The 13,540-nt window shown below is 53.1% G+C and overlaps 1 protein-coding gene across 3 annotated transcripts in view; it reads left to right on the forward strand.

The window, feature by feature from the left end:
* EFCAB6 (EF-hand calcium binding domain 6) overlaps positions 1-13,540 on the forward strand; it is a 283,050-nt gene that overhangs the window by 227,943 nt on the left and 41,567 nt on the right. For all 3 annotated transcript variants that reach the window (XM_006150669.3, XM_006150667.2, XM_006150668.3), the window contains 2 exons: positions 5,475-5,670; positions 8,399-8,590. In XM_006150669.3, coding sequence (XP_006150731.1) covers positions 5,475-5,670; positions 8,399-8,590 — 388 coding nt within the window. The remainder of the gene's footprint in view (positions 1-5,474; positions 5,671-8,398; positions 8,591-13,540) is intronic.

The following is a 13,540-nucleotide window of genomic DNA, read 5'->3' on the forward strand; positions in this document are numbered from 1 at the left end:
CACAGACTTTTAACCAGCCCTACTTCGACACCCCTTCACACCTGCAAGGAATGCAGGTACCGTGTCCAGTTCCAGAGCCCTGCAGGCTTGGTGGGGTCTGGCAGCTGCTCACCCACAGGCCCTCTGTTGGTTCAAGGCAACATTCCCCCTTCCCGTTCTCTCAGCCTTGGTTTACAGCAGGGGTCCTCCAACCCCGGCAGGCGCCAGTGTCACCTGGAGGCTTGTGGAGACCCGCTGTGGGGCCCCCCTCACAGTCCTGATGCAGTAGGTCAGGGCGGGGCCCGAACATGCCAGTGCCGCAGGGAACCAGGTTTGTGCCGCTTTGGAACTGCCCGTGCTGTCATCTCAGAGGGGATTTGAGGAGGAGCAGAACTGGCTGTGTGTGTGAGCCACGCTACGCCGTGGGCGTCCGCTGCTCACGTGCTTCCCCTGTGAATGGGTCGAAGTCCCACACTGCAAAAGGACACAGCACACCTCGCCGCCTTCAAAACTGTGTTTGCGGTTGCTCTAGAGCTGGCAGTGCAAGTTTAAAATAGCCACGGTCCACTTTCAAACAACCCGGAACTCGGCATGGGTGTGCAGGTGCCTGTAAGGAGGGCTCCCAGCTCCTCCCTCCTGCACCTTACAGCAGGGCCGCGCCACAGGCTTCCCGCAGGCCGTAGTCACCCAGTGCGCCGTAGTCACCCAGTGCGCCGTAGCCATTGCTGCTTCAAACAAGCAACTGTCTGCAGAGCAACTAAGAAGAGGAAAAGTAAAACATACGTTGCCTTCATGTATTTCTTCTCCGATACTCCTCATTCGTGTAGGTCTGAGTTTCTGACCTACAAGAGGGGCTTTCTGCAAGTTCACAGAAAATGCGTACGATGAAAAGTATACATGGATGGTGTGGATCTCGGAATTGTTTTACACCAAAAAAGGCTCGTCCTTCAACTTCTTTTGTTTTTTTTTGAAGTCCTCTCATATGATTTTTCTTCTCTTCGAAGAATGATTTCACTGGATACAGAATTCTAGGGTGGTGATATTTTTCTTTCAACACTTCGGATATTTCTGTATGCTTTCTTTTTTGCATGCTTTATGAGAAGCTGTTCCATGTTACCTCTATGGTTAAATCTTTTCCTCCCGTCTGGCTTCTTCCAAGATTTCCCCTTTGTCTTTGGTTTTCTGGGTTTGTCTGTGATATGTCTAGGTATAGATTTGGGGAGATTTATCCTGCTTGGTGTCCTCTTAGCTTCCTGGACCTGTGGTTTGATGTCTGTCATTAATTTTGAAGTCTCGGCTATTCAAGTTTTTCCCTACTTCTTTCTCTTTTCTTTTGCTATTCTAATTGCGCATCTGCTACACTTTTTGAAATTGTCCCACAGTTCTGGGATATTCTGTCCTGCTTGCTTTTCCTGCTTTCTTTTTTCCATTTGCATTTCAGATCGAAAGGTTTCCATCGAGAGACTTCGAGGTTGCTAATTCTTTCCTTACCCCGTCCAGTGTCCCGACGAGCTCGTCCAAGTCCTTCTTTACCTGTTGCACCGTTTTCCCTTTAGCATTTCCTTTCGATTCTTTCTTAGGGTTTCATTTCTCTGCTTATACTGCCCAGTTGCTCTTACATGCGATCCACCTTTTCCATGAAAACTCTTTACGTATGAATCATAGTTGTTTCCAACTCCCTATTTTGTAGTTCTTAAGTATGTGTCATCTCTGAGTCTGGTTTGGATGCTTGCTGGGTCCTTCAGACTGGTCGTTGCTCGCTTCTAGCGTGCCTTGTGTTTATGGTGCCGTTGTGTTTATGGTGCCGTTGCTGAAGGCCAGACATGATGAAGCAGTCCTAGAGTGTGGGTTTTATCGTTACTTATTTATTCAGGTTGCCCTGGTGTGCTCAGCGCAGAGAGACAGAGAGTGAATAAGGGAGAAAGCATGTCCAGTCGGGCATGGTTCTGACTCAGCCTTTGTGTGGCTTGAGGCTGTGGGCTGCAACTTCAGACACATTTCTTAACTCTCTTTCTCTCCTGTCAGTAGACAGGAATATGGGGGCCCACGTTGGCTAGGTGCTCTTCCTCCAGCTGGTGGGTGTCTCCCCTGAGAGTCCCTAAGGAGAAGGCTCTGGTGGGTCTCTCCCCTGGAGAGTCACTAAGGAGAAGGCTCTGGGCATATTTCACAAGGATCACTCTGCCCTCTCCCTGCCAGAGGCCTGAGGGGGAGCGCCTGACGTCTTCACCGTGAGAGCCCATGGGGCTCCTGAGGGTAGTCAGTGGAGTCTGGGGGTCCTCTAAGACTGGGACCCTGGAGTTTCTGGCCCTTACACTAGTCCACACTGGGCCTCCACCAATGCGTCAAGATTCCTGTTGAAGTGTTCCCATGGGCCAAAGGCTCTGAGGTGTGATTCTCAGATGCACCTGGCTTTCAGGTTCAGGGTGACATTTTGTCCGGCCACCTCCCTCCCCTGATGGGCCCAGGAGAGTCCCTTGTGTCCAGTCTGGTCGGCCTTCTCCTTGTCGGAAGGATGAGCGGCGACCCTGAGCTCCGACGGCAGAGCGCTCCTCTCTCCAGCGCTGCCTGCTTCGCCTCAGCTCGCCTTGCGCACCCATCTTGGGCAGCTATGCTTGGCTCTTGCTGCGGGAAAGGTAGCTCAGCTTAGCCTGGGTCCTGCAGCCTTGTCCTCAACTCAGTAAGCATCTCAAAGGTGGAGCAGGGGACGACTTCTCTTTAAAGGGAAGAGTAAACACAGCTGGCAAGAGCCAAGGGCGGGGTGAGTTGAGTGGGTAGAGTAACCAGGAAACGACTCTCCGGGCCAGCCCAGCGTGTCCGAGGGGCCGTTCCCAGGCAGTTCCCCATTCTGATGCCTGTGCAGGCTGAGGTGGGTCCAAGTTCAGGGGTCTGGGAAGGAGGGGAAAGTTGAACTGAACAGAGGCTGAGATGCAGGTGTCTTGTCCTAATTGGTCAGTGGGAACAAACAGTTCAGCTAAGCATTTACGAGGACGGGGATGGGCGGGTGTCTGTGTCTGTTTGTCATAGGTGAACCTGGGGACATCTGCGAGTCATTTCCAAGCGGCAGGGGAAATGGTTTTCTGCAGTGATCCTTTCTGGGACCGGGACTGGGACTGGGACTGGGACTGGGGGGCTGCGATTTCTTTAACAATAGCTATTTCTAGGAGCACAGGGCTCAGGCTCAGGTGCAATTCAGCAGTGTCGGCCTTCAGGTTTTCCCATCCCACTGTCCTCTCTCTCTATTCTCTGGAGTTCCTTCCCCTGGCACCTCCATCCCCATTTTCCTTGTCCAGGCCTGTGGTCCCCAGGCCAATCTTCTTTTGCTGGAGCACTTCCCGAAGTAGTTTCCTAGGAGACGGTGGACAGAAGGTGAATGAACTGCGTGATTGTCAGAGCACAGAATTCAAGGCAGAAGTTTTTCTCCTTGTGCTCGGGCTCTGAGAAGCCCAGCAGCTGTAGCTGTACGTGACAGTGTGCAGGGAAGGAGGGCCGTCTCTTCCTCACGCGTCTTTATGTCCTCTTCCTCCTTAAACAGGCCCTCTTGCTGTCACTGAATCTATTTCCAGCTGAAGCAGAATCCTTGCGCAGCCAATGAATAAATCATGGGGAAAATAGCAGCAGATAAATAATTAAGCACCTGATTATAAGAGAGTCTTGTTGAGACATGGTTAGGCTTGCTACTTCCATAAGCAGCAACAAAAGGACTGGAATTTCTGTAGTCCACCTTTCAATGGGGGTGATCAACTTTCTTACACGTTGAAACCTTAATAAGATCCACTGCTCAGCCGCTTGTTTCTTCTCAAAGACCTCTTGATGATAAACATCTCTGTTATTTGTAATTATATGTAGATTATTCTCTTCTAGATCCAAAATAGACTTTGCTAAATACTACTGAGAAGATTAGCATATGCATTTGATTTTATTACTACATGTCAGTACCGTGCTGCAGTTTACCCATGAAGTAGCGCTGATTGTCCTCTTCCCCCGCGTCTCCGTCTCCGTCTCTGTCTCCGTCTCCGTCTCTGCAGGCGAGGTGGCCCGTGGCGGCGTGCAGGGCTGCCCGGCAGCTGTGGACTGGAGGAGCTCAGCCTCTTGTCTTCGCAGCGACATCAGAGTGCTGGGAGCTTGCCTCAGTACCTCGCGACATGCAAGCTGTTCCACGGTCACAAGGGCACCTCACCTGAAGCTTCGGCAGTCCATAGCGTGGTCCTCCGAGTATTTAGGTCACAGCGATGTGAAATTTACTGTGAATTGTTTTATATCTTTAATAATTATGTTCTTTTTAAAAAAGAATTATTTCATTTAACCTCACTTATTATTTTCCAGCTCGATCAGACAGAGAGAGAGAGAAAGGGAAAGTGAGAAAGCAAGCCACCAGGTCTAGGACTTGAACCACAGTCAGCCATATGGGAATCCAGCACCTCCAAGCACCACGCTACCTGCCGGCCCCTAATAAATATGTTCTATGCACTTCGAAAAGTTTTGGATTTTATCTCACAGTCTAGTCCTTCTGAGTTTGAAGGTGTCAGCCATTTCTTCTGGGCCAGAGCGAGATCACGTGGGAGCCTGTTTCTACCTGGGTGTCCCGGCTGCAGTACTCGCTCAGGTGTCTCTGCCCGAGGACACGCCAGGCCGGGTAGTGCTGCTGCACTGTCTCCTGATTGCTTTCGGCCTGCCAGCTTCATTGCAGCCATTCTTGGAAATGATTTTTATCTTAAAGAATGATTTATTTCATTTTTATTTTATCATAATCATTTTTTAAAATTTGCTACAGGGAACATGTGCTCACCAGAGAGAAATGAGGGGGGAGAGAGAGAGAGAGAGAAAGTGAGAAAGCAAGCTGCCAGGCGGGCTGGGACTTGAACTGCTGTTGACCATGTGGGAGTCCAGCACCTTAGCCACCATGCCTTTGGAAACAATTTGAACATGTGCTTTGTTCATTTTCTCTTCTTTTCACGGTCTTCTCTTTCCAATTCCATGGCCATTTCCAAGTCCAGGTCTCATTGGTTAAGGCCTCAGTGCCCACAGGCGCTTCCTAACTGGCTCTCCACCCCCCATCCCACTTCAGACCATTTCCGACTCTGCTCGGTGTCCCCATCAGCTGCCCCGCAGGCGTCGCAGCCCTGCCCGAGCACCATTTGCCCAGGCATGGGGCCAGGTTCCTCGGCCCTGCTCCCCTTACTGCCTTCTGCTCTCCAAGGCGGTGAGCTCTGCTGTCCTGCGTTCAAGTCTCAGGTCTTCAGTGTGTGCCCTCATCTGCTGACAGAGACCCGCACCCTCACCGCTCCTCGCCCTTACCCTGCGTGCTGACATTGCAGTGTCCCCGCGCCTGTCTAAGACCAGAGCTAACTGCCACGTGGACACCGACAGGGCGGGGGACAGCGTCTTCCTGTTACTCATCTCCCCTTTTCTGCTCTGCGCTCAGCAACTGTTTGTTGAATGAGTAAGTGACAGGGTGTTTTTAACTTAACATATTCTTTTCTTTCTTTTGGGACAAGTTGGGGAATCAGCTGGCATGATAATTCCATCAATTCCCTTGAGTTTTTGAGAGCAATAGAGAACAGCAAGCCAGACAGACCTCAGCCAAAAGAAAAAGAAGAGCGCCTGCCCATCAGTTTCTCAGCGCTGACTCCGGAGGAGATCGTGAAGAAGGTCCAGGAAGTGGTCGACTCCTCCCGGCCGGCGTTGTTAAAGGTGTGGCAGACTAGAAGGGTTCCCCCCAAAAGCTTCCCAGCCTCAGAAAATGCCTCTGGGTCTCCCTCCTCTGTGATCTCGCCCTCCTCTTCCCAGTCTCTGGGATGTCTAGTTAATAGAGGTCAGGTGGTTTCTTTGAACAAATGCGAATCCATTTTGCTCCGCAAAAACTAGCTCCCATGGCTCCACTCAGCACGTGCTCTGAGGCAGAGGAGCTCAGTAGTTGGCGAATATGCGTACGGGGTGAGCTCGCGGGTGTGGGACCAAGAAGGCAGAGGCAGGGCGGGGCGGGGCAGTGCGTAGCAGACCTGGGAACACGGGCAGAGAGAGGCAGACGCGGCCCAGCCCTTGTCCAATTCCAGGGCTTGGAAGGCCCGAGTCCTGCAGACCTTTAGCTGAGATGTGCCGTTTACCGTCACAGCTGGCTCTGAGGAACGACTCGTCCCTTGGAGCCTGAAGAAGCTGAGGTTAGCGACCCACCGACCCTGGTCAGGCTCTTCAGGATGGCCAGAAGGTGAAGGCCAAAGGAAGCGTCTTGCTTTCTGACCTGAGATTTGTTTTCAGCTTTCTTCTCACAGACCAGATCCCCGTTTCCTAAGTGCAGGGAGGTGAGGCGGGCCCAGGAGCCCGATGCTAGGGCTGCAGGGGAAACAGGCGAGGGGCAGGTGGGTCGGCAACTCCAGGGCAGCACTGGAAGGGTGCTTCATCCTGGGGCTGCCCGTGCCCTCTGCATCTATTAAGGACTGCCCGAGGAGGACTTAGGGAACTATGTTGGGGGCAGCTGGGGACCCACATGGCCCTGAGTGAGGCCAGACCTGCCCACACCAGAGCTGGGCCAGGGTGCCTGCCTGGGGGTCACCTAGTGAGCTGTCCTGTCCAGGGGTCACCTAGTGACATGCCTGCCCAGGGCCACCCTGTAAGGCCCACAAACTCAAACATCTCTAGAAACTGGGAGAGGAGTAAATGCTGCAGCCAGGCAAGCCAGGACACCCCGACTGCAGCGGCTGTCCACAGCCCGGCCCTGCTGAGCTGCCAGGCCAGCCGGCACCGCTAAGTCTGGCCTCTTTGCAGGGGATGCTCGGAAGTCTGGTCTCTACATTTCAGCACACCAGTTTTTCAGAAGCGCCGGGCAGACCAAATAGACGGATCTGCAGCGCAGCGAGCCGCGCTCTAACCCAGAGTTGCACCCGGACAGCTGTCAGGGTGTTTCTCAGACGGTCCGGGGAACCTTCGGGGACACTCGTGCTTCTGGCTTTGAGAGATGCTCCTTAGGCAAGGAGGTTCCGAGCGAGGGCATGTGACTCCCTGACCAAGAGAGCGGATGGTGAATTGGAGGGGCGGTGGGGAGAGGGGGACGGCGATGGGGTTAGGAGGCCTGCCGCCAGAGAGGACACGCTTGCTCGTGCCCTTGGTGGTGTCTCCCACGCACCCTGCGTCTGCGAGGACAGAGTGGTGCCCAGCTGTACGGTGCTGTGGGCTTTCTCAGCTTTCCCTGTTTGATCCTTTCACCTTCCTTTAGCGCGGCAGGTGGGTTACATGTGGGCCCTATGGCAAGGGGGAACGAGGCCCAGGGTCCCCTCTTAGGCGGCCTGAGCGTCACCAACATCCTCTGGCTGCACAGCGAGCTGCGCCCCTCACGGCAGCAAGCTCAGTCACTGCTTTTGTGATCGTCGGACGTTGGTTGAGCCCCACGGTGTGCAGGTCCCTGAGAGGTGCCATCTCCAGGAGGCCCAGGAGAGCAGGGAGGAAGCTGACATTCAGAGAGGTGAGGACCCACAGTGGGCCACAGAACCCGGTTCCAAGACCCACCCTGATCGTGGCCCAGGTGTTTCCTACCGTACGCCGCCGCTGGCCACCCCGTTACCACGGGTAAGCCACAGTTTGCAGCTGTACGAGGTTGATTTGGTCCCACGTCCACCCCATCTCAGTGGGCCGATGGGGTGTGCCCAGTTAGCCCCGAATGGGAATTAACCTCAAGGGAATTTGGTTTGGGGTTTACAGACTCATTAAATTCTTACTTTAAAAAGTCCTCTACGACTTGATGCAGATTTCCTAGTGCAATGACAACGAATGATTTGGTTCTGACAGATGGAAAAAGTTGTGTTTTCATGGCACATTTTTGCACTTTTTCAGCTTGACTACTGTACTGCTGGCTTTGCTAGGGGCGCCCCAGGCCCTCCAGCACAAGCGCTGGGCAGTGGGGGCCTGCCCACGATGCAAGGCCGCGAGCTCTGGCCAGGGTCAGGGCAGGACAGCCGCCTCAGTCTGAACACCTCGCTGCGGGGATGCCCCCACCCCCAGCCCCTTTGCACTCCCACAGTCAGACTCCTGCCTGGAGACCCCTGCTCGTCTGTGGTGGGCTCCTTCCTGAGCCTCCTGTCACAACTACTTGACACTTTAGGGGACTGGAATTTCATGCAGAGAGCCCTTGAGGAGTTGCTGTCCTTTCCTCTGTGTAAAGGGGCCGGGCTGCGGGTGAGGCTTCCCTTACGCTGAGGCCACCTGGGGCCGGGACGCCTAGCAGCACACCGGGTGTCTCCGCTGGGACCCAGGGGCTCTCACAGCACGTGCGTGGCTGGCTGGGCTTTGGTAACAGAGTGCGTGCCGTCCTCGGGACTCGGCGAGGGACCTCCGTGCGCGCGGCTTCATTGGCATTCAGCATCGGAGTATCTGTGGAATATTCCCTGGCCGGGAGCATTTGCCACCCTTTCTTTCCTCTCATTGTTAGGCATTTTCCGCATTGGATAAGGAAGACACGGGGTTTGTGAAGGCCACAGAATTTGGACAAGTTCTGAAGGATTTCTGTTGCAGACTGACAGATAATCAGTACCATTATTTCCTGAGGAAACTGAGGATTCACCTAACCCCCTATATACACTGGAAGTACTTCCTCCAGAACTTCGGCGGCTTTCTTGAAGAGGTAAGGGGTCGCGGCAAATAAGCATCCCTTTGTGAAGTGAGCTAAAATTACTTTTCACAAAATGGATAATTGATTAAAACCACGTCAGGTAAATTGGCAATCACTTCATGCAATTAGCTGATTTTAAATGAAAAATCAGTATAAATTCTACACGGAGTATTAGAAAGTGAATGTCTATATTTTACTTCACTGGAAAGTTTTAGTTAAGTTTTATTTTCAAAGAAGTTTGGAAGTTTGCTTTTGTCTGATAGTTTTGGCATTCTGGGACTCTGAGATTGCAGGAGATGATCTGGGGTCCAGAGAGTGGAGGCTCCTGATGTGCTAGACCCCAGGCTGAGTACTGGCAAAGCCCAGGAAGACGTGAGCCAGAGCTGCTGGGCTCTCACAGACAAGTGCTCGGTGGGAGGAAAGGTCCCCCACAGAAAGTCAGGGAGGGCTTCCTGCAGGAGGGTGAGCAGCTAACCACAGGGCTCGCACTCCTTCCTGGGATGGTCTCTTTGACTGCACGAGCTGCTTATTTTGAGGTTGCTTGTCACCCCTAAGCACAAATGGGTCCGTGCTGCCACCGACCGTTACACCGGTCTCACCAGCGCCTGTGTCCGTGCTCAAAAAAAACAGGTGCCTTGCGCCTGCTTCTGGTGGGGGGAGGGCGGGCATGAAACAAACTCGGGAATAGAAGCGATGCAGCAGCAAAGCCACGACAGACACGCTGGAATCCAGTCACCCGTCCGGTTAGCCAAGTCAGGCCGCCTTTGACTGCGGCTTTTACGTGCAGCGACAAGACCGACACCCACGGCCACCTGTCCTAGGTCACTGACCCAGGGCAAGTTCCTAGCATGAGCTTAGGGGCACAAATGGCACAGACATTTTTACGATCTGAGCTTTGGGCCAGCAGATGGTGTCGAGGTTAAGGCTGCTGGATCCCATGTGGCAGACTGTGTAGTTCGAGTCCTGGACCCGGTGACTTGAAAATAATGCCAGGCGGGTGTGTATGGGTGCCCAAAATCCTGAGAGGAGAGTGGAGGCGAAGGGATTGCAGTGTGGCCATCCTCCCTGGGGGTGACTTCTCACTCTCTCTCTCTTGCTGTCTCTGGCAAGTGTCTATGCCCTATTAAAAAAGAAAGAAAGAAAGAAAGAAAGAAAGAAAGAAAGAAAGAAAGAAAGAAAGAAAGAAAGAAAGAAAGAAAGAAGGAAAGAAAACAATGAAAGGTTTGAGGTCCCCAGCAGCAGCAAACACGATGGAGTGCTGTCCGCGGCCAGCTGCTGCTCTTGGCCCCGTGCGTCCGCGTCAGCTCACATGGTCATTTTGATGCCACCATGAGGTGGGAGTTCTCGACGCCCCAGTGTATAGAAGAGGGCACCGGTACGAGGCGTTAGGTGTCCACAGGCCCCCAGCTGGGAGCAGCCAGCTGGTCTGTGAACTCCCGACTGCGGGCTCCCAGGCCCTGCACCTGGTCGGTGTGATCGTCCTCGTCTGAGCCGTGTCCGTGGGTGTGCCAGGACAGGGCGGCCTGCTGCGCGGAGGGCCTGTGAGCTTCGTGTCAGCGCGATTACGTCAGCCGCTGTGTCCCATACTTCACTTTCCTGCCTTAGTGCTCCGTGTCTGACTTACCCGCGTTAAACCACTGGCTTCCGTTCACCCGCTTGAGCTATTGTACAAGTAGTCTTTCATTGAGCGTATGTATATATACCCACATATATATTTACTTTGCTGTAGGGTGCATTTGCTCACCAGACTGGTGAGGGGGAGGGAGTGCAGGAAATCACCCCCCCAGGGGATGACCACGTCCCCCAGGGGGATGACCACGCCACGTCCCTTCTCCATTCTCTTCTCGGAACTTGGGCACATGTTCATGTGCACCTGGCATGATTTTCAAGCCGTCAGGGCCTGATGAGCGCCTTGACCCCCACGCCACCGGCTGGCCCTGCATGTACGAATATGTACCTGAACTGGCCCATGCAGTGCCCTCCTCTGTTAGAGAGCGTGAAGCCACTCCCTTTCCTGCATCACAGGCAAAGCTCCAGGCGGCCTCTGAGCCTCCCTGTGCGCAGCGGGCCTCCCTGTGCACAGCGGGCGTCGTGGCAGGATTGCTGGGGTTCAGCACCCCCGAGCCAACCAGCGTGCTCCAGGTGGCTGTGACCATGTTCACGCCCACCGGCAGGACCTGAGGGTTCCTGACACTCCACATCACTGCCAGCCCTTGCTGCTGTCAGACACCTCAACTCCTGCCAGCCTGAACCTAGGAAGGGCGAGCACTCGCGTGTCCCGTCGGCTGGTTACCTAAAGGGTCCCAGTCCTGGCTGGCATGGAGGGGACGAAGACGGCCTCCTGGGCTGTGACTTGTCTCTGCTCTTTGCTTATGTGACCTCATGCTTTCTCTTCCTTGTTTTGGAGAGGTTCTGGCTACAGGGCACGTGCACTATACAGAAAGACAGAGAGACAGAGAGACAGGAAGTGAGGGGGAGCCACACTGCAATCCCTTCTCCTCCATTCTCCTCTTGGGATCTTGGGCACACACACACACACGTGCCCGGCGTGAGTTTAAACCACCGGGTCCAAGACTCGAACTGTGGTCAACTACATGGGAGCCCAGTGACACAGCCATTATACCACCTGCCGGTCCCGACCCTCACTATTTCTAATGATTACACCTTTTATGAAAGAAAGGCATATTCCTTGTGGAAATTTTGGAAAATATAACGAAAGAAGGCTTACCCTGTGGCCTGGGGCTCAGGGGAGCCAAATTCCATGTAGTTGACTGCTGAGCTTGAGTCTCAGACCTGGTGGCTTGAAAAACACACTGGATACGTGTGCATGTATGCCCGAAATTCTGACAGGGTGGAGAAATGGAGAAGGGATTGCAGCATGACCACATTCACTGGGGGCGGGGTGCTTCCTCCCTTTCCCTCCCTCCCTCCACCTCTATCTGGTGAGTGCATAAGTCCTCTGGAAAATTAAGGAGAGAATAATGAAGCAGCAACCTAAGCCCACGATGACACTGTGATGATAAGAACAGTATCAACCCCTGTTTAGTGAGCAGCTACTGAGCTCCGACCCCTCCCTGCCCTTTCTCATCTGGCTCTCTCCAGTGCGAGGTGGAGCTGACAGGCTCCAGGGGTCACGCAGCTGCCCGGCCTCCTCGGGGAGAGGGAGCCGGAGCTTCAGCGTTCCAGCCCACGTGCTTCCCGTGCGGCGCCCTGCCTCAGAGACCAGGCCTGTCTGCTTTTCAGTGTACGTGGTTTTCAGGCTGACCCCATGCTCCAGGTCTGCGGCGGCCTCATGCTCCCAGCATGTAGCTGGTTTGCTGCTGACTGCTCCACCTGGCTGGGCCTTTTTCCCTATTTTCAGTGCACAATTTTACAATGGAGAAAACATGTATGTATTTATGGTATACATGTCATTTACACATCTATAGAATCATGTATCTCGCTTCTCTTCATTCAGCATTAATCGTGCCATGTCACTTAAAGGTTTTCCAAATATCAGTTAAAATGTAAATATTCCATCGACTTCCTCATTTATAAGCATTTAAATTTTTTTCAAGCTTTGATTTACTGAACAGTTTGTATATAAATTTATGTCCATGTTTTGGATATATAGTTGGGGTCAAAGAATAGGAATTTTTTTTTATCTCAAAAGCAGCCCCTTTGTATTTTTTTCAAACAATTTCCTTCTGTTGGGTTGAATCACATGGAATCACTATTTTTTCTTTTTTAATTTTTGAGAGGAATTTTTTTTGCTATAGGGCATGTGCACTCTCCAGAGAGATGGAGAGAGACAGAGAGATGAAAAATGAGAAGTTTGGGACCAACAGTTAACATAATGGCTATGTCGCTGGACTCCCATGTAGTCGACTGCGGTTCGAGTCCCAGACCCAGTGGCTTAAACTCACACCGGGCGTGTGTGCGTGCGTGCCCAAGATCCCAAGAGGAGAATGGAGGAGAAGGGAGTGTGGCATGGCCATCCCCCCTGGGGGGTGATTTCTTGCTTTCTGTCTCTCTGTCTCTGTCTGTCTGGCGAGCACACGTGCCCTGTAGCAAAAAAAAAAAAAAGAAGAGAAGTTTCCCCCGGGGGCTGGTCCTGCCTCTCCATTCCCTTTCCTCCATTCCCCTCTTGGGATCTTGGGCATGCAGGCACATGCATTGGCACGTGTCGCAAGCCTCCGGGTCCGGGAAACCACAGTCGGCCACATGGGAGTCCAGTGAGGTAACCATTATGCCATCTGCGGGTCCCTGAAATGATCATTTTAAAAGTCACAAATTGGGGCTTGCAGGTGGCAGGAGGTTAAGGTGTTGGATGCCACATGGCCGACAGCATGGTTTGAGCCCCATACCCACAGCTGGAAAAGCATGATGGACACAGGTGTGTGTCAGAATCCCGAGAGGAGAATGGAGAAGGGGTTGTGGCCATTCCCCTGGGACCGATTTCTCACTTTCTCTCTCTCATACCCTAAAAACAAAGTCAGAAATGAGTGGGCCCCACAGCCTGGTGCTTAATAGTGCCAGATCCCACACGGTGGAGCGCCAGATCCCACAGAGTGGACTGCAGTTGCAATTTCAGCCTGGTGGCTTGAAATACACTCTAAGCACCTGTTTGTGAGTATCCAAGATTTCAGTGGGATGGAGAAATGGAGAAGGGACTCCCTGTGGTGTGACCATGCCTCACTGGAGGATGATTTTGCCTTCTCCCTTTCTCTCTCTCTGGCAGATACGCAAGTCCTCTAGCAAGTAAAAAAAAAAAAAAAAGTCACAGGACCAGCAGTTAGCGTAATGGCTATGTCGCTGGACTCCCACGTAGTCGACCGTGGTTCACATCCTGGACCTGGTGGCTTAAAACTCACGCCGGGCACGTGTGCGTGCATGCCCAAGATCCCAAGAGGAGAATGGAGGAGAAGGGATTGCGGCGTGACCATCCCCCCTGGGGGGTGATTTCTCGCTTTCTGTCTCTCT

Source organism: Tupaia chinensis, unplaced genomic scaffold, assembly GCF_000334495.1.
Source record: "Tupaia chinensis unplaced genomic scaffold, TupChi_1.0 Scaffold000294_1, whole genome shotgun sequence".
NCBI lineage: Eukaryota > Metazoa > Chordata > Mammalia > Scandentia > Tupaiidae > Tupaia > Tupaia belangeri.